This window comes from Schistocerca americana, chromosome 3 (genome assembly GCF_021461395.2).
Source record: "Schistocerca americana isolate TAMUIC-IGC-003095 chromosome 3, iqSchAmer2.1, whole genome shotgun sequence".
Classification (NCBI taxonomy): domain Eukaryota; kingdom Metazoa; phylum Arthropoda; class Insecta; order Orthoptera; family Acrididae; genus Schistocerca; species Schistocerca americana.
In genome coordinates, this window is record NC_060121.1 from 946901193 (window position 1) to 946920179 (window position 18987).

Below are 18987 nucleotides of genomic sequence, written 5' to 3' on the forward strand. Positions count from 1 at the left end.
AAAACAAACTGTACATTTGATAGCATATTATGTGAAATAAAATGATCAATTATCCTTACATACACAGCCTGTTCAATAACTTTAGCAAACACTGATGGCACAAAAACAGATGTAAAATAGTCTACATTATCTATTTCTTCTTTTTGTAAAGTGGCTTTACCACTGAGTACTTTAATCATTCAGGGAACTGACCATTCCTACTGGAAAAATTACAAATATGACTAAGAACAGGGCTAACGTGTGCAGCACAGTACTTTAATATTCTGCTATATACTCCAACATATCTATGAGAATCCTTAGGTTTCAGTGATTTAATTATTAAGTAAACCTCCCCCTTGTCAGTAACACTACGGAGAATTTTAGATATCAGTCCTAAGTAGAGAGTTATGCGACTGCTGGTAGAAACTAAATTTTTATTTAATTCCCCAGCAATGTTCAGAAAGTGGTTGTTAAACACATTACTTATATCCGCCTTTTCAGTAACAGAAACCATTTCTACTACATACTGACTTTATACTGTCATCCATGTGCTGCTGACTAGACACTTCCTTCTCAACTGACGATGAGATTTTAATTTTATTATAAGAATTAGCTATTCCATTTGTGTGTCACATACTCTTTGCCTTCCTAGTAACAATTTTAAGTACCTTACAGTACTGTTTGGAATGGGTTACTGTAGCTTGATTGTGACTACTACTAACATTTTGAATTATTCCCACTTTGTTCTACATATCCTTATCCGACTAGTCAGCCACGCAGGCTGCCTTGTACTGCTAGTATCTTGTTTATCTTGTTTAGCACGTTCTAGTGGAAAGTAACTTTCAAAGAGCATGAGAAATGTGTTAAGGAAAGCATTATATTTGTCATCAATGTTATCGGCACTATTACCATTGGATTAGCTTTTCTACATAGTTTGTAATTACATAAAAGATCTGTTTGAGTACAAAAACCTTTTAGTGTTAAAATTTCTGCACCATGGTCTGAAAGGCCATTCACCCTTTTACCAACAGAATGCCCATCTAAAAATGAAGACTGAATAAAAACACTGCCTATGGCTGTGCTAGTTCCCCTGCACCCTGGTTGAAAAAAAGCATAGTCTGCATCGGATCACATTAATTTAAGAGCTCTTCTAACATCCCTTTTCTTGCACAATCACATACAAAATCAATATTGAAATCACCACATACAACTAATTTTGCCACTTTCTATAAGTAAAGTGAACCAAAAACCCTCTCTAGCTCAAGCAGAAATGCTCTGAAATCAGAGTTAAGGGGCCTATAAATAACAACAATTAGAAGTCTAGTTTCACTAAATTCAACTGCCTAGCACAGCATTCAAATACCTGTTCAGTGCAGTGCTTTGATACGTCTACAGACTCGAATGGAATACTGATTTTTTTACATACATGGCCACTGCCCCGTTCTGCAAAGAACTCACTGAAAAACAGCCAGCTAATCTGTATCCTGTTAAAGGAAGCCTCTGAATTGTCAAGTTATTTAAGTGGCACTCTGATATACCAATAATGTCATAGTTATTTTCTATAAGCAGTTCACTAACTTTATCTCTAATATCTCTTCTATACTGACGAAATATGCTAAATCCTTCACTACTTGGATTATTGAAATCCTCTGAAGTTGGTTCCTTTGTTAGACTTCTTTTAAGATGGGATAGTTATCTGCTGACTTCTATCTAAAAAAGGTGCAGCTGTGATCTACAGCAATCTTTACCATGTTGCAATATGCTTTTCAGACAGTATGTCAGGACATTTAGGGCAAACAGCATATTGCCAGCCACAAACCTTTGCAGTCAAGCATGAATCGCCATAGCTTCACTGCCCAGTTTTTTCAGATTTACATGAGAACTTATTTATGATATGGTGATATCTGCCATTATAAATAGAAATCAACCAACATTTTTTCTTGCTTATTATTCAATGGATGAGGCAGTTTGTATGAAATTTTCATTCAGAATAGCAAAATTAATAGAGATTACAGTAAAACTTCATTTATACATTTTTCACTTATATGTTTTTCTCACTTATGCTTTTTTTTTCATATCCCAGTGAAATATCCACAGTGCGCACAAGTTATGATGCAGTGTTTCAGAGTGGGTTGCTGGGAAGTGGACTGGTATGGCCGTATAATAAAATTTGATAGTGTAATAAAGAACTTTGTCAAAATTAGGCATTGGTCAAATTTTCTTCGATCAAATCTAGCACCTTGCCTTAGATTTGATCAAAGGAAACATTCGTCTTATGCTTACTGCATGGAGAAATCAACCACCTGGAGCGCTATCATCACTGTGGTTGTCTGACACACAATATTAATCAATATGACTCCCAAATTTACATGGTGCGTCGCATATATAATGAAACTGATAGAAATATTCAAGGCAGATGAAGGACTGTGTAGCTTACAACATCCTGAATACAAAAACAGAATAAAAAATGAGAGCTATTAAAAAATTGCGGTTGCTATTAGCCGTGAACTATGCCAGGATATACCTCCCGAGAATATGAAGGAGGAAATCTACGACTTCTGTGGAAATAAAAATTTTTCAAATCTGCAGTACATATTAAATTTATTTGCCTTCACATATTCCTCCTTCAGTGTGTTATAAATAGCTTCAAATGTTTCTGGTATTATTTTCGTCAATGTGCACTGCAGCATTAGAGTGCTGTACCAGTACTGTACACTTGAGTAGCTAGAAATCGCAGTATTATGGTATGTCTGTCTTTTGCGGATGTAGCATTTCTGAGGACAGTGTTCAGCATCATAATATGAGAAGCCAGTTTCTTGAGCACATATTGAAATGTACTCTCATCTATTCCCAAAAGGTTTTTCATGAGACTTTATGTCCTCGACTTGCAGCTCCCATAGCAAATTTTGTTCCGTATCTTTCGCATCTTGCCGTGAAGTACACGGCTTCACCCAAGTATGTTTCCTTTTCTTCTGCTTCTCTTGCAAATGCAATGACAATGCAACTGCAGTGCACACAACTGCAGACCAGGTATAATTTTACTTACGTCGTCAGTGGCGTAGCATGTTGATGTTGGCAACGACCATTCATTGCTGGGAATTCATTTCACCACAAAGTAAATAATTAAATCTGTTCTTGCTCTATGGTTGGCAGATTCTTGTATGTACCCTTTTCCGTTCAGTAAATTCGTTATACTTGTAAAATGGACATTTCATAACAAAACATTTGCATTATATGAAGATGGTGCTGCCAACATCAGCACACTACACCGCTGATGCCACAAGTAAAACTGAACTACAGGGAATAGTATTAAGTCATTGTCGGCCATTATGAAGGAACTTTGCTGAAATGTTTGATGACATTGCCAACTAGAAAATCACTTTGTTGTGAGCATCTGAATCCAACTAACACTTAATTTTTAATGTGACAGACTTGAGATTGTTTTATAGATTGACAGACACGCAAAAACAGTATAAACTGCAATAATAGAGTCGTCACAAAAACCAGGTGATATACAGAGATTGTACGGTATTGGAAAGTACAGTATAATGTATGAAGCTTTCTATTACGGCAGTGGTGATAGCCAAAGGGAAGATTGATAGTAAGTGTAGCACTCATTTGTTTCCCTGAAATTACACGACTTCTGCGGAACTATGGCATAACTGGACATGAATTGTTACACGTCACTCGGAAATCCCGAAACACATCACACTTCATACTGTATAGGCTATAGTACCGTATTACTGTATTTCTAATTATTTTGAGAACTGGTTACATGAGCGGAAAAAACTAGGAAAGCATTACTATTGCTGAAAAGCTACGGATTTTGAGAGTTGTGAAAGAAAACAGTAATCGAAAGCGACTGGATATTGCCAACGAATTAGGAATTTCTGCGTCTACTTTAAATTATATAGTAGCAAAGGCAAAGGAAATTGAAGATAGTGCATGTGTGTTTGAAATTTCTACTAGTAAGCAGACTTGCATTCAGGGCGGGAAATATGAAGACATGGAAGATTGATTGTTGCAGTGGTTCAGGCAACATAGAGCAGAAGGCATTCCTATTAGCATCCCAATGCTTTGTGAAAAAGCAAATGAATCTGCAATTTGACTCTGTGTGGAAAATTTCAGTGCTACATCAGGTTGGCTGCACAAATTTAAGGTAAGACTTGGCATCAGCTGTCAGAATGTATGTGGACAAAGCAAAAGTGTCAATCCCGAGGCAGTGCGACATTGGAAGGAAACCCGTTTGAAAGAACTGACATCCCGATATGCTCCCAAAAACATTTTCAATGCGGATGAGACAGTCTTGTTTTACAATGTAATGCCTAGCCACACAACAGCATTCAAAAGTGAGAACTGCCATGGAGGGAAAAAAAAGTAAATAACATGTAACAGTGCTGTTATGTGCTAAAAGTGATGGTAGTGAGAAGCTCCCACACTTACAACCGGGAAATTTGCCAAGCCCCATTGTTTTAAGAACATTGTCATTTTTCCCACAAAATATGCTAGTAACAAGAAATCGTGGATGACGAAAAAAGTTTCCGAAGGCTGGCTTCGAAGTGTTGATGGGAAAATGGGTGCAGCAGGCCGGAATATTTTATTGTTCGTAGACAGGTGTGCAGCACATCCTCCCCTTACTTTCTATTTGAGAAATGTGACTGTGGAATTCTTTCCGGTGAATTGCACGAGTGAGCTCCAGCCACTTTACATTGGAGTGATACATAATTTCAAATTGCATTATTGCAAAATGCTCATGCAGCATGCCATCAGGTGTGTAGACATCGAAAAAAGGAAGAAATGAAAACAAACATTCTACAGGCAAAATTTTTATTTGCCATTTATTTCATGTTGTGCAACCGGAGCCAAAGAACACTTCGAGAAATAATTAATAAATTTGTTTCCCCCTTATAGGCATTGCACTACATTGCAGCTTCATGGCACAGAGTTTCAGATGATACCACTCAGAACCGTTTCCAAAAAACTGGATTTGGAAATGAAGTCCATGATCAGGGTGGAAATGATCATGCTGACCGTATTTCACCTCATGATGAAGAATGGAATCAACTTTAAGAGCAAGCATCATTTGAGGATTACGTGAACATTGATAAAAACCTCATCACTACAGAACCCATGAGATTCAATTTGCATTGTGGGACCTGGACGAGGAAGAAACTGACGATGAGGATGATATAGACGAACCTCAGCATTCCTCCGTGATGTTAACAATGCAGTAAATGCGTTAGAAATAATTAAACTATTTGTGACATACCACAACGTTTCTGGTGAAATAATGAGTTATCCCGTTTTGAGGGTACAGTGTACGCTATTGCCACATCAAAGGAAAAGCAAGCAAAAATCACGGACTTTTTTACAAAGCAACATTTTCTTCTCTGTAGAGGTTTACATTTATCTTTATATCTTTGTTGAGTACAGTACCTAGTAAGCCTATATAACGTTTTGTAGAATGTAACTTTTTATTTACTGGATTTTTCATTTGTGTTTACCAATTAATTTGGTAGTATGGGGCTATATTTCATATATGCTTTTTTCACACTTATGTTTTTTTCTGTTGTCTGTTGAAAATCACATAAATTAAATTTTACTGTAATTGTAAATTTTTGAGCTGGTAATAAAAATTATATTTCTGACCTGATCTTATATAATTTGCAGTAAGCCGAATAATAAAACCTACAAAATGTTCCTCAGATATACAGCACCAACAAAGTTCAATTGTTGAAAACTGATAAGATTATGTAGTTTTAATGTAATAGGACAATGGAATGCTTTGCACACTATGTTATGAACCATCTCCGTGTATAGTTTATTCACCAACAGATTTGTCAAGGTAGTACTGTCCCTCGTCTAGCTCAGTCATGGGACATGATATGATTGGATTATTAATTCTGCAGTCAAGTAAAGACACCAGTTTATGACATTATAGCTAACACTTGCACAGACACTGTATGGCTACTGAAATTTTAACCTACTGGGTACCTAAGAAGTACCTGCACCCATTGACATTGTACAACTGAAGAAATCAAAATTGTTTTAGTGGTATTGCTCCTTTGAAACATACAAAAAGCCTTGTTGTCAATATTGTTTTATTTTGTCTCAGTATTTCATTGTTTCACTTGGGAAGCTGTGGCTGACGAGTCCATACTTAGTTATACTGTTGAGGAGATACTGATGGTGTGTATGTGGGTGCCTGAGCTCCTGTCAAGATGCTGGGAACCCAAATGGCACAAACCTTTATTAGCGCCAACACTTTCAGTATTCTGCAAACACTTCCTTCCCCTATCCCAACGTGGCATGACAATTCGTTCACTGTGATGCGTCTGTCAGCAGTCACCAACTCGTTAACTCTCTGTACATTGTCTGGAGTGTGTGCAGTACGAGGCCTGCCACTGCAAGGACAATCCTCAAAACTGCTGTGCTCACTTTCGTCATGTAACCTGCTTGCCCACCGACTAACTGTCCAGCGATCGACAGCAGCATCTCTATACACCTTTTTCAACCTCTTGTGGATGTTTCTCACTGCCTCATTTTCACAGCACAGGAATTCTAGGACATCACGTTGCCTCTGATGAACGCCACAGGTAGCAGCCATCTTGAAGACATGCTGTGACGGCGCCACTCACAGGAACAGGTTTAACTAAGTTTGAAAACAAGTGGGAAGGATGTGTCTACACACTGCAAAACTTTCACACATGTAGAATGAAAACTGTATTTTTACAAAAATAGTGTGCCTTTCTTTTGGAGTGACCCCTCGTACATACTTTTGTTTCACGCAGTGCCAAAGGAAGGGCATGTAGCAGGCTTAAGAAAACACTAAAGGAAACACAGGCTGCCTGCACTCAATCAATTAAGCAGTCTTCAATGAAACTCATTTGCAAAGGAGCAGTTTAACATTAAGTACTGTAGTCAACCATGCAGGGCCGCATTACAAGAGACTTGAAAATGAGGAGGATACCGACGACTGTGAATGAATTATCCGTCAACATGCAGCAGCAAGTTGCAGCCTGATGTGCTTTGCTTGTGCAATTTCCAAATTTCGTGCCATGCTAAAGGGTGTACAATATGTCACAGTTCACACAGGAGAAACGTGGTTCTTTGGTCTACGGAAAATCCCCATTACACGTAAAAGTTAGAAGAAACCAGCCTCATGTTATGATACAGACCAGAATGTCATCGTGATATTTGTTCGAACTATGTCTTTTCGAAGGGTGCATGAATGGAAATTTGTATCTGGACCTGTCGTAAAGACAAGGGAATTACGTATTATCACTTAAATGTGATTGCAGAAGGAAACAGCTCCAGCGCACTTTATTATTCAGGTGCATTAGTTTCTTGACGAACAATTTTAAGGCCGCTGACGGAGCATGGTTTAGGAGTGTCTCCAGCAACTTTCAAGCATTCAAGCACGGACCTTATCATGCAAGGTAACTCATTACTGGGAATAATGAAGTCCTATGTGGCTCAATGTCTGTACAAGGCTAATAAAGAATTGTGCTAAAAGCATTGAGAAATTCTTTCAGCACGTAACTTCAGACGTTCCACAAGACGTACGAGAAGTCATGGAGATGCAGAGAACTCTGTGTAAGCCACAATGTCACATTTTCAGATCCACTAGATACACAGTTTTCATACACAACAGTCACCACAATATAACATGTGGGGAATGACTAACCAAAAAATTGTTTACCTTGGGCTGAGATACGTTAAAATGCCCATTCTTCACAAACAAACCAGTACATAGTAGTGGTTCCCTACATTAATTACTCAAAGCCTCTGAAAGCCTGCTTAATTAACTTATCTCCAACATGTACAACTAATTACTAGAAAAAAGACTCCAACTAAAAGCTAAAAATTTGTCCAACACATATGAGATAGAGCTCTAGGAACAAATTACGCTAAGGAAACCAAACTTCATCAAATATAAAAGTATATGTATTATTTAATAAATGATAGGAAGTGAACACGAACAATGAATCACTTTTTTTTCTATTTTATAAGTAGTTTATCAAACTTTGAGAAAGTAACCTGAGAAAATATGAAAATTTAAATGTATGTCTAATGTCAATCATTACTCTGCAAGACTGCTGCAGTCCTGAATACACTCACAGGATGAGAAAACATTTCACACTTTATCCACTTGAGTAAAGGTCATTCTGAAAACAGTCTGCTTGAAAATAAAAAATTCAAGTACATACCAAAGATACTTCACTTGACGGACTTGTGATATCAAAAAGTGCCGGCCGTAATCCAATGCTGAGACAATGCTTGTATAGCTGAGCAGGGTGCAGCAGAGCAAGAGGACCACTTTTGTCAAGATGTGAGAGCAAAAACTGCTGTTCACCAGGGTGACTGATTTCCACCAACTCATCTTCAAAGAGTATCTGTGAAACTGAAACAGACCAAACAAACATTCTCTTAACCAATACACATACACAGTAAAAGTGAGGTTAAATTCTTGTCTAATACGCTGACTGCCGACAGTATGTTAACTTCACACACTCTCCATATGCCAATGCAGCTGTGTTAGACCATTATTTTGTGTTGTTCTGGGTGTATAACCAAGTAGTTTTCATTTTATGCATGATATTTCGACAATGTCCCATAATTCTTTAGGTACTGCTAATTATGCTGTTTTGAACACACATTGCCCGAATTCCACCAACATAGCTGCTGGTGAGTTTGACTCCCAACATCCACTATTCCCTTTGATGCTCTTTTGTTGTTCAGAGCCCCTACTGATAATCTGTAGAACGCACATTCACTCAACATTTCCTAGCTCTGGTGGATGTGATAGTTGGCGCGATCTTAGTATAGGGTTGTCTGTAAAATAAGGTTCCTAAGGACCTTCAGTCACGAGGAATGCAGTTACATAGAATCCGGAAGCTCTAGCCTGTAGCTTGGCTCTCCCTCTCCTATTACCTGCCCCAGCGAGCTACCTGGGACACACAGTCTTTGCTTAGCAGCTCTTAGAAATGGAACTACCATTCACTTCTCAAATTATGTGCGAATTACAGTCTGTGATTTGTTTTTTGTGTGCTAAACAGATTACGTCAGTGGACATTCATTCCCAATTGTTGTTAAGTCTACAAAGGAACCTGTATGAGCGTACAACATGTGCACAAATGGTGCAAACAATTCATAGACTGAAGAACAGACGTCCATGACGGACAGTGTTCTGGATTCCCATCGGTTTCAGACGAAATGATTGTGAAAGTGGAAGATGCAATGGCTGAAAGGTCAAAAGTGATGGTTTGGAGCTCTGCAAGATGAGCTCTAAAGCCAGCAAGATCAGCACTGACAAAATTTTGACAGACAATTTAGGGTATGCCAAGATTTGTGCAAGGCAAGTCCCAAGAATGCTTACAGAAGCCCACAAGCAGACACATGTGGAAGTGGCCCATGAATTACCTTCACACCCACACAACTAATAATAAGGAATTCTTGAACTCTGGTGTCACTGGGGACGAGACCTGGGTCCGCTAAACAACATTGGAAATGAAAAAACAATCCCATCAGTGGAAACATCCAGTTTCGCCAAAGCCGCAGAAGTTTAGTCTGCCAGCAAAGTGATGGGAAGTAGTATGTTTTGAGACAGGAACGGATTATCGTTGAGCAAATTCCTGCCTGCCAGTACAACAATCAATGTGGACCGCTACTGTGAAATGTTGAAAAACCTTTGCTGCGCAATCCAAAACAAGAGGAGAGGCATGCTCACGAAGGGAGTGAGTTTCCATCAGAACATTGCTCACCTGCACATTGCCCATGTCACAACCAATTTCATTAACAAATTTTGATGGGTTACTGTCACATACCTGCCCTGCAGTCCAGACATAACCCGAGTGACTTCCATCTCTTCCCTGAATTGAAGAAACACCTGGATGGGGTGCATTTCACAACCGGAGAGGAGCTGAAGAAGGGATTTTACACTAACATCGTGATGCGGCTGGAGAGTTCTACAATGCAGGCATACAGAAGATGGTACATTGAATGCAAAAATGCATTGATCTCAACAGTGATTATGTAAAAAATGGGTGAAAGTCTAAGCTTTCCACACATGAATTATTCAATGCCAATTAACATGTTTTTCATTGAGAAAAATAAGTGGAAACCTTATTTTCTGGACAATGTTCCTGACCCAGAGTGTTGTTTAAGCTAAAACCTATGTTCCTGTTTATTGGGTTTTCAGACAACTTTATTCCTTAGAGTGTGTCGCCAAAAAAAACTCAAAAATAGTAGTGGATGTCAGAGTCAAACACAATCATCTATAAATAGTGACACAAAACCAACAACAGTTCACAGTCTACTCGCAGCCCAAGCAGAGAGTATGCAAAATGGCACGACTTGCAACATCTGAAGAAGATGACTGAGTCAGTCATTAAAATAATTAGCATAAAATGGAAACACCACTTTCTATGCTTATTAAACATAGAAAACAATGATCAGTTCTATGCTAAGAAGCATGTGACTTTTGTATACAAGAGAGAAACAAAATGTTTATAATAAATTTTATGTTGTGTCAGCCTGTCATCAGTTCAACGATAAAAATAGTGCTCCAATGTTGCCACCGGGTGGTTAACAGAATTAATGTAGATGAGTAGGAATAACAAACCCATACTGTTAGGATATAGTGTTACTAATATCCTGCTTGACACAGTCAAGTTGTTTAAATATCTAGGTGTATTGTTGCGAAGCAATACAAAATGGAATGAGCATGTGAGAACTTTGGTAGGGAAGGACGATAGTCAATTTAGGTTTAGTGAAAGAATTTTTGGAGAGGGTGGTTCACCTGTCTAAGAGACGGCATAAAGGACACTGATGCGACCTATTCCTGAATACTGCGCAAGTGTTTGGGATCCGTACCAAGTCATATTGAAGGAAGACATCGAAGCTTTTCAGAGGCAGGCTGCTAGATTTACTACCAGTAAGTTCAAACAACATGTAAGTGTTACGGAGATGCTTAGGGAACTCAAATGGGAATGCCTGGAGGGAAGGCAAAGTTCTTTTCGAGAAACCTGTTGAGAAAATATACAGAAATGACATTTGAAGCTGACTCCCACACGATTCTACTGCTGCCAACATACACTGCACGGAAGGACGAAGAAGATAAGATACGAGAAATCAGGGCTATACAGAGGCATATAGACAGTTGTTTTACCCTCGCTCTATTTCCGAGTGGACAAGGGAAGGAAATGACTATAATCTGTTCATCATAAGAATAAACTTGATGTAAACAAACAAAAATGCGGTGCTTCATCAGAAGCAGTAGCACATGTACATTGACGTTGTTACTCTCTTGGAAGTAGGTCCTACTTATGTATTAGATATCTTATTACTAAGTTATGTTAAATGAAACTATAAGATATTCAAATGTATTAACAGCCATCAACGTTTTTCTTAATCATGCTGTAGCTACACAGTTTTTATTTCAAAAATCATGTACAGTCACAGCCTCTGCAGCATTGTGCTCCGATTGCCGCGCTGTTAATGTGCAGAAAAAAAAATTGCTGAGGCTGCTTTCTGTAGTGAAACATGTGCATGGAACATGGTTAAAAAGTGCCAAGAAATAGGCTGTTCTTAATGTTTTTCATAAATTTATGGAGATAATCGGCTTTGAAGTTTTCCCAGTGTTGTACATAATGTAGTTAGTAAAGGAATCCATATTGAACGTGTAGTGCCGACAGAAGCGTAATGGTATATGAACAGATATGGTTATTCGTGCGTTGGTTTAAATCTCCCCAGAATTTCTTTTTTTCCTCGTTCAATCTGAAATGCCTACATCTCATAGTTATAAAACTCACCATCATTTCTTATGAATAATGCACATCTTCCTGTTTCTAATTACATATTGGATGCGAAATTTCTGTTTCCATTTCAAATACAAATTCTTAATTATAGATGTCTTATGAAATACTGTTCATAAAAGTTGTTTAAATTAAGAGAAAATAACAATTTAATTTTTAAGGCAAAAATGAAAAACCAAATCCTCTTTATTTGGACGTGTCCATTGTTTTATATCACAGAGGTAGAAAAGTATCGTAGAAACATGAAAAACAATCATTTTCATGGCATCGAGCACATCATACAAATGCTGCAGTTTTATATTTGCTACTGTACCATTACAGTATGCACCCAACAGAACTGATCTGGAGCCGAGCTGTGGGATTTGGCCTGAGAAGTAACAAAGCTGTTAAGTTGCCAGATGTACTGGAACTAAAACATGCAGGTTTTTCACACGTCACTGCCGAACACTGGTGGGATATAGAATGGCTTGTCATAAAGGAAGAAGAGAAAATGCTGTGCCCGGTTGTCTTCATGGGTTCTGTTGTTGGTAGACTCATTATTAACAAAGCAGGTGACACTTCCAGAACTAAAATGTATTTCTCAGATTCGGATAAGGAAGGAACTAAGAGATCACCAGATGACTGACTGTAAGTAATACCTTCAGTGGCTTCAATATTTATCTATACAGTGAAATCCTTCAATAATCTCTTACGTTACATACAGCTTATGCAGCAAAATTACCCTGTCTTTATGTCAGGAATTTTCATCATTCTTGTTTTTAATGGCTAAACGATAACGTGCAGCAGTTTTTGTCAGTTGTCTAAGGAGTGTGTTGTGGGAGATTTGCAGTGTATTATTTCATTCTGGTAAATTAAATAACATTCAAGTTGTATTGCTCCTCTGCCTGTCTCTTTTTTAAGTGTGATCTGCAGCTGGCCACGCCACTGAAGGCTAGCCGTACCAGCTGGCTGGCCAGTGCTGTCCAAGTTAAATGTGCCGGTAAAGCGGTCCCATATTATTGCTAAGTCGATGTGCGCGTAACGCACAGCACAAAATGTGCCCTTATTATCATACTTGACAGTACTCGAGACAGCTTAGCTACAGTCCCACATGAAACAGAAACCCAATGAAATCCAGCAAACGTGGAAGAATACATAGTGCAATGTTTACATCAGGTTTATCCTTATGATGAACGGATTATAGTAGTGGTACAAGGTACCCTCTGCCATGCACCGTATGGTGGCTTGTGTAGTATCTATGTAGATGCAGATGCAGATGTAGATCAGAGCTAGGACTCCAAGCCATGATAACTGATATTAGCAAGGAAGGAGAAAATACTGTACACTTACTGTCAGATCTTTCATCAGTAGGATCTAATTGTGGACAAGTGTATCTGCAGAAGCAGTGTAATACCACACCTGGGCACCACCCACCACTCCAACTCGTTACTCCTGTCAGAATGGCTGGTGAATGACAGCATTACCGTCAACCATTAATGAAAATTGTAATCATGATGTAACCTCTAAAGATTTCATGCATCATATATAATTTTCAGATATTCTGGTGCCACAGCTCTTATTTACTTGGGGTGACTAGAGTGATGAATTTCTGAATTCTTTTAGAATACTTCAGTCTGAACAATCAATGCTAATGATATACATTCTAGAGGGAAATTTTACAGAAATATAATGCACAAAACACTTCTTCATTCTTTGATTAGGGATAATGTAACTGCCCTCAAAGATGTAACAAAAATGATTAACATGTCAGGAAAGTAATTTTGTTGCAGTTTCAGAGTGCCTATATACTACACTGATGATTATGTTGGTGTCACTACTTTGGTAGAATTCTTACACAATAATTTAATTAAGGATAGTGCTGTATGGTAGCCAGAATGCTCTTGATGCCACAGAAACTAAAATAGTTTGGCATGTCATATGACTGAGATGTGGCAAGATGTCCTAATTTCACAAATTTGATCATGGCCAGATTGTGGTGACTAATTCTTGGAATCGTCATCTCCAGGGTCATGCAAGTACTAGAATTACGACATGACGTGCTACAGACGCGAAATTTAATCAACAGGAAGAAGATGCAGTGATATGCAAATGATTAGCTTTTCAGGGCATTCACACAAGGTTGGCGCCAGTGGCGACACCTACAACATGCTGACTTGAGGAAAGTTTCCAACCGATTTCTCATACACAAACAGCAGTTGACGGGCGTTGCCAGGTGAAACGTTGTTGTGATGCCTCATGTAAGGAGGAGAAATGCATACCATCACGTTTCCGACTTTGATAAAGGTCGGATTGTAGCCTATCACGATTGTGGTTTATCATATCGCAACATTGCTGCTCACGTTGGTCGAGATCCAATGACTGTTAGCAGAATATGGAATCGGTGGGTTCAGGAGGGTAATACGGAACGCCGTGCTGGATCCCAATGGCCTTGTATCACTAGCAGCTGACATGACAGGCATCTTATCCACATGGCTGTAACGGATCGTGCAGCCACATCTCAATCCCTGAGTCAACAGATGGGGATTTTTGCAAGACAACAACCATCTGCACGAACAGTTCGATGACGTGTGCAGCAGCATGGACTATCAGCTCGGAGACCATGGGTGCGGTTACCCTTGACGCTGCATCACAGACAGGAGCACCTACGATGGTGTACTCAATGACGAACCTGGGTGCACGAATGGCAAAACGTCATTTTTTCGGATGAATTCAGGTTCTGTTTATAGCATCATGATGGTTTCATCTGTGTTTGGCGAGATCGCGGTTAACACACATTGAAAGCGTGTATTCGTCATCGCCATACTGGCGTATCACCCGGCGTGATGGTATGGGGTGCCATTGGTTACACGTCTCTGTCACCTCTTGTTCGCATTGACGGCACTTTGAACAGTGGACATTACATTTCAGATGTGTTACGACCCGTGGCTCTACCCTTCATTCGATCCCTGCGGAACCCTACATTTCAGCAATATAATGCACGACCGCATGTTGCAGGTCCTGTACGGGCCTTTCTGGATACAGAAAATGTTCGACTGCTGCCCTGGTCAGCAGATTCTCCAAATCTCTCACCAATTGAAAACGTCTGGTCAATGGCGGCCGAGCAACTGGCTCATCACAATACGCCAGTCACTACTCTTCATGAACTGTGGTATCGTGTTGAAGCTGTATGGGCAGCTGTACCTGTACACGCCATCCAAGCTCTGTTTGACTCAATGCCCAGGCATATCAAGGCCGTTATTACAGCCAGAGGTTGTTGTTCTGGGTACTGATTTCTCAGGATCTATGCATCCAAATTGCGTGAAAATGTAATCACATGTCAGTTCTAGTATAACATATTTTTCGAACGAATACCCGTTTATCATCTGCATTTCTTCTTGGTGTAGCAATTTTAATGGCCAGTAGTGTATATGTCAAGGGTGTATTCCGAGTACATCGATTCAGGGAAAACCACCATTGCCATGAGCAACCACGTGTGGTTGACAGGCATCATAACCAAGGACAACAACACTAATAGAAAGACTACAGAGTAACATCATTCACCAATTCATTGCTGGGCAACATCACCATTGCAAACAACTTCCCCTACTGCTCACCCACGTAATGGACAGCAGCATTGGCAAAGGCATATAATTATCTGTATTGGACAACTAAGCCTGGAAAACGTCACATGGACTAACATGCACAGCTAAAAGTTTGTGAACTGATAATTAACATTATGTGTTAGTATGTGCCATCTGTATGGTACAAGTACTTCATAAGCCAGCAAAGTCCATTCACATTGCTTGTTTACAGGACACCATTCAGCAAGGTGCAAAGATATTCTCATGTGGAGGATTTTTACAAAGGATAAGATGGAGCCCTCAACAAGTCTGCCACAATCTCTCGCTGGTAAATGACACAGACACCTACTGACTGATCGCATGCCTCCATTCGTTCACCTATTGCACCCCAGTGGCAGCCTGTGATGTCAGACAATATACATAAACTCCAGCACAATGGTTCAACAAACATTCTGCAGGTATGACTGCTTCTGTGGCCTCCCTGGTCACCTGTCCTCCAGCCAACAGAGCACGTCTTGCTGCAACTGTGTGAGAGGTGTGTGCTTTGGACTCTATTTCCATCATTCTCTGAAGGTAGTGGGTGACAGTTGTTCTTTGTTCAATAGATGCCATGACACTGATTATGGTTAAATGCACTAGAATGAGATAATTTTTTTAAAAAGTGGTAAATGTGCTTACTTAAAAAATATTACATGTTGCGAAAAAAGTGAAACACATGATGAAAATGTAAGCTTTCTGCACACTGATATGCTATCATGACACAGAACATAAAAATTGAGAAGATAGAAAACTTTGATGATACTGATATTGAATTGTTCAGATTCTTGTTTATGTGCCTATCAACCCTCTGTGATGAACATTAGTTTTACTCAATCCATTACTTGCATTCAATTCAGGACTTTCCATTACGTTTGTTGGCATACATGTTTACAAGTGGGTATTCTGTGTTACTTTTAAGTTACATAAATCACTAATAATCAGGATGGCTCACACTTTTGTGCCTCCTATACTACATATTCAAATCACACATGAAAGCTGGGAATTCAAACAAAAAACTATTGTGTATTTTTCTTTGTTATTCAACTTGGTCCTGAACTAGATCCAGCAGACAACTAAAACTGATCTGTATTCTATCTTTGCAATTAAATAATACTAGCATCCATACATCCATACCATTGTTGCTGAACATAGCACATTGTAGTGCTACACTTTCAGATTTTTTGCTTTCAAAATGTGTGTGTGTGTGTGTGTGTGTGTGTGTGTGTGTGTGTGTGTGTGTGTGTATGGAGTAACTCTCCCCATTCTCAAAGGATATAATATCATACGACATAAGCGGATGAAAATAAGCAAAGGACAAGTGTTGGACGATCACTTACTTCAGATACCATTCGAATAGTAAAAATGGCAACATTAAGTCTTTGAACAAGATCCTGAACATGGGCTTTCCCTGACAGTTTACTATCTATCTCAACACCTAGAAATCTGAACTGTTAGGTTTCACTAATCATATGCCCATTCTGTGAAATTAAAATGTCAAGTTTCCTTGAATTATATGTTACAAACTGTAAAAACTGGTCTTACTCTGATTTAGCAATTTTTTTAACCTTGAGTCACTTATTTGCCAACCAAGACTTTTCTCTTCAACAGTGAGGCAATAGCAGCCAAGTGGATAATATGTGGTAGCATCTACATATCTATATCTACACATTTTTCTTGTAAATGAACCTCAATTCTATTTGCTCATTTCCTTTGCTTACTACATGAGTGTACATTCAACAAAATGACATTTACTTCCCTTGCCATAGTAGTGCAGGTAGATGTCTCTTATGTTGAGTACCATTTTGTCTGCTAAGTTTTAGTATCAGAAAGCTGTTTGTCAGAGCTCTTTTGGAGACTGAAATCTAAACATATTGTCAAGGGAAAAAAATAAGCAGCCAAAATTGTTACCATGCTTGGATCATTCCAGGTAAATAACTAAGGTTTGATGCCGACGAGAGCACTGTAAAAGATAAGGGCACATAATTTAATAGAAGTACATACAGCTTCCATCAAAATAAGATAACCTCACCAAAAGATAAAGCAGATGGTCTGTAGTACTCTTCATGTCCTGTATCTGAGCGGTAGGGCTGGAGTGAACTCTCATCAACAACCACATCAAGGACAGGATTGGTAGACGAGTGCAGTGTGTCTTCAAGATGGAAAACTACTATGTAACTTCCAGTTCCAGACTGTGGCATCTCTTCCTTGTACCATCGATCAAGATCAAATAATGCAACACGTAACATGCTCTTACAGTCTGTATCCATACTTTGCCAAGCGAAGAGGCATAAGCTTAGTTCACCTTCATTGACACCTGAAACAAGACATTGGCACATACACAAATTATAAAAAAATTTACAACCTAAAGAAACTGAAGAATTAAATAAAGATTTAAGCATTATGCATCTTGTTAATCTGTTCTGTTTGCAACTGCATGTCTTTTGTGTCACTGTTCTTTTTCAGATCCAATCTTGTCTGTAAAGCTGAAACCGGTAACCTGAATAAATCAAATAAATGTGACCAAGACTGTTTATTCCTCAGTTCAATAAGAAAGTAAGGACACCAACCTCCTGTAAACAACCAAGTAACATCACTTCAATGAGTCTAATCACTTGCTGAAAACTAAATCTAATTATGGAGTGGCCTTGCTGAACAGACCTCCAGTTTTCAACACTGACTGACTGGAGTCAACTTTCTACTCAACACTGATGGACTAAATTTTATCTCCACTCTTTGTAAGTCCATCCTTGTAACTAACCCCATAACTTTTCAACTTTCATGTCCATCGCCTTGCCAATGGCCAAACGTCACCTCTCATCATCCAAGTGACTCCAAACCCACCACCTCATTCTGATCAATAACTAATTCTCCTTCGTAGTGAAGATTTACAAACACATACACGACACAAACATTGGCACTTACGTCACCTTCATATGTGAAACCATTTACCTTATTAGCCACCCAATATCTTAACTCCTTTTGCTTCAGCGTCATTGGATAACTGGGATGTCAAATGTAAGTTATTTTGGTTTGGAGTGCATGGACTATTTTCATGCCAATTTTCCACTCCACTGTGTTTACTTCATTCGGAATTAATTTTAAGCCTTTTTCTGTCTTCATCTTAGGGCACCTTCCTCTCCCTCATGAACCAGCTGCAAAGGAGCATACCCATAACACACTTTCATTAAATTAACTGTTACTGATAGATATTGGTGGTGGGGAGCAGACTTCTCAGCTCATACACAACATACCAAGTGCTCATTCTACTGCAAGCTATGCCTGCACCAAACAAGCATTTAACCCATGTGGCCTGCCTCACTGGGCCACCTCCAACCCATTGGCTCTTACACCAACTGGCAAGCCACTGTTGCCTGTACCTGCAGAACAGGCAACACAGCAAATCTGTGGTGCTGTAGAAACAGCTGTGACAGTCTGACACAGTCACTACCATTCAACTCACTGAAATGTCATTCACAAGGTTATTTTAGTCAAAGTATACAGAATATCACCATTGATTGGAATAAGTTCAACATGTCCTTCACCACAGCTTCACCTAACAAATTACCAAGTGATAAAAACACTACCTACAAACC

At 39.0% G+C, this 18987-nt stretch overlaps 1 protein-coding gene across 1 annotated transcript in view; it reads right to left on the minus strand.

Moving 5' to 3' along the window:
* The window catches only part of LOC124605114 (platelet binding protein GspB-like), a 298012-nt gene that overhangs the window by 251983 nt on the left and 27042 nt on the right, over positions 1-18987 (minus strand). Inside the window, exons 7-8 of the mRNA XM_047136572.1 lie at positions 17424-17708; positions 8190-8383 (exon numbers count right to left, since the gene is read on the minus strand). Coding sequence (XP_046992528.1) covers positions 8190-8383; positions 17424-17708 — 479 coding nt within the window. The remainder of the gene's footprint in view (positions 1-8189; positions 8384-17423; positions 17709-18987) is intronic.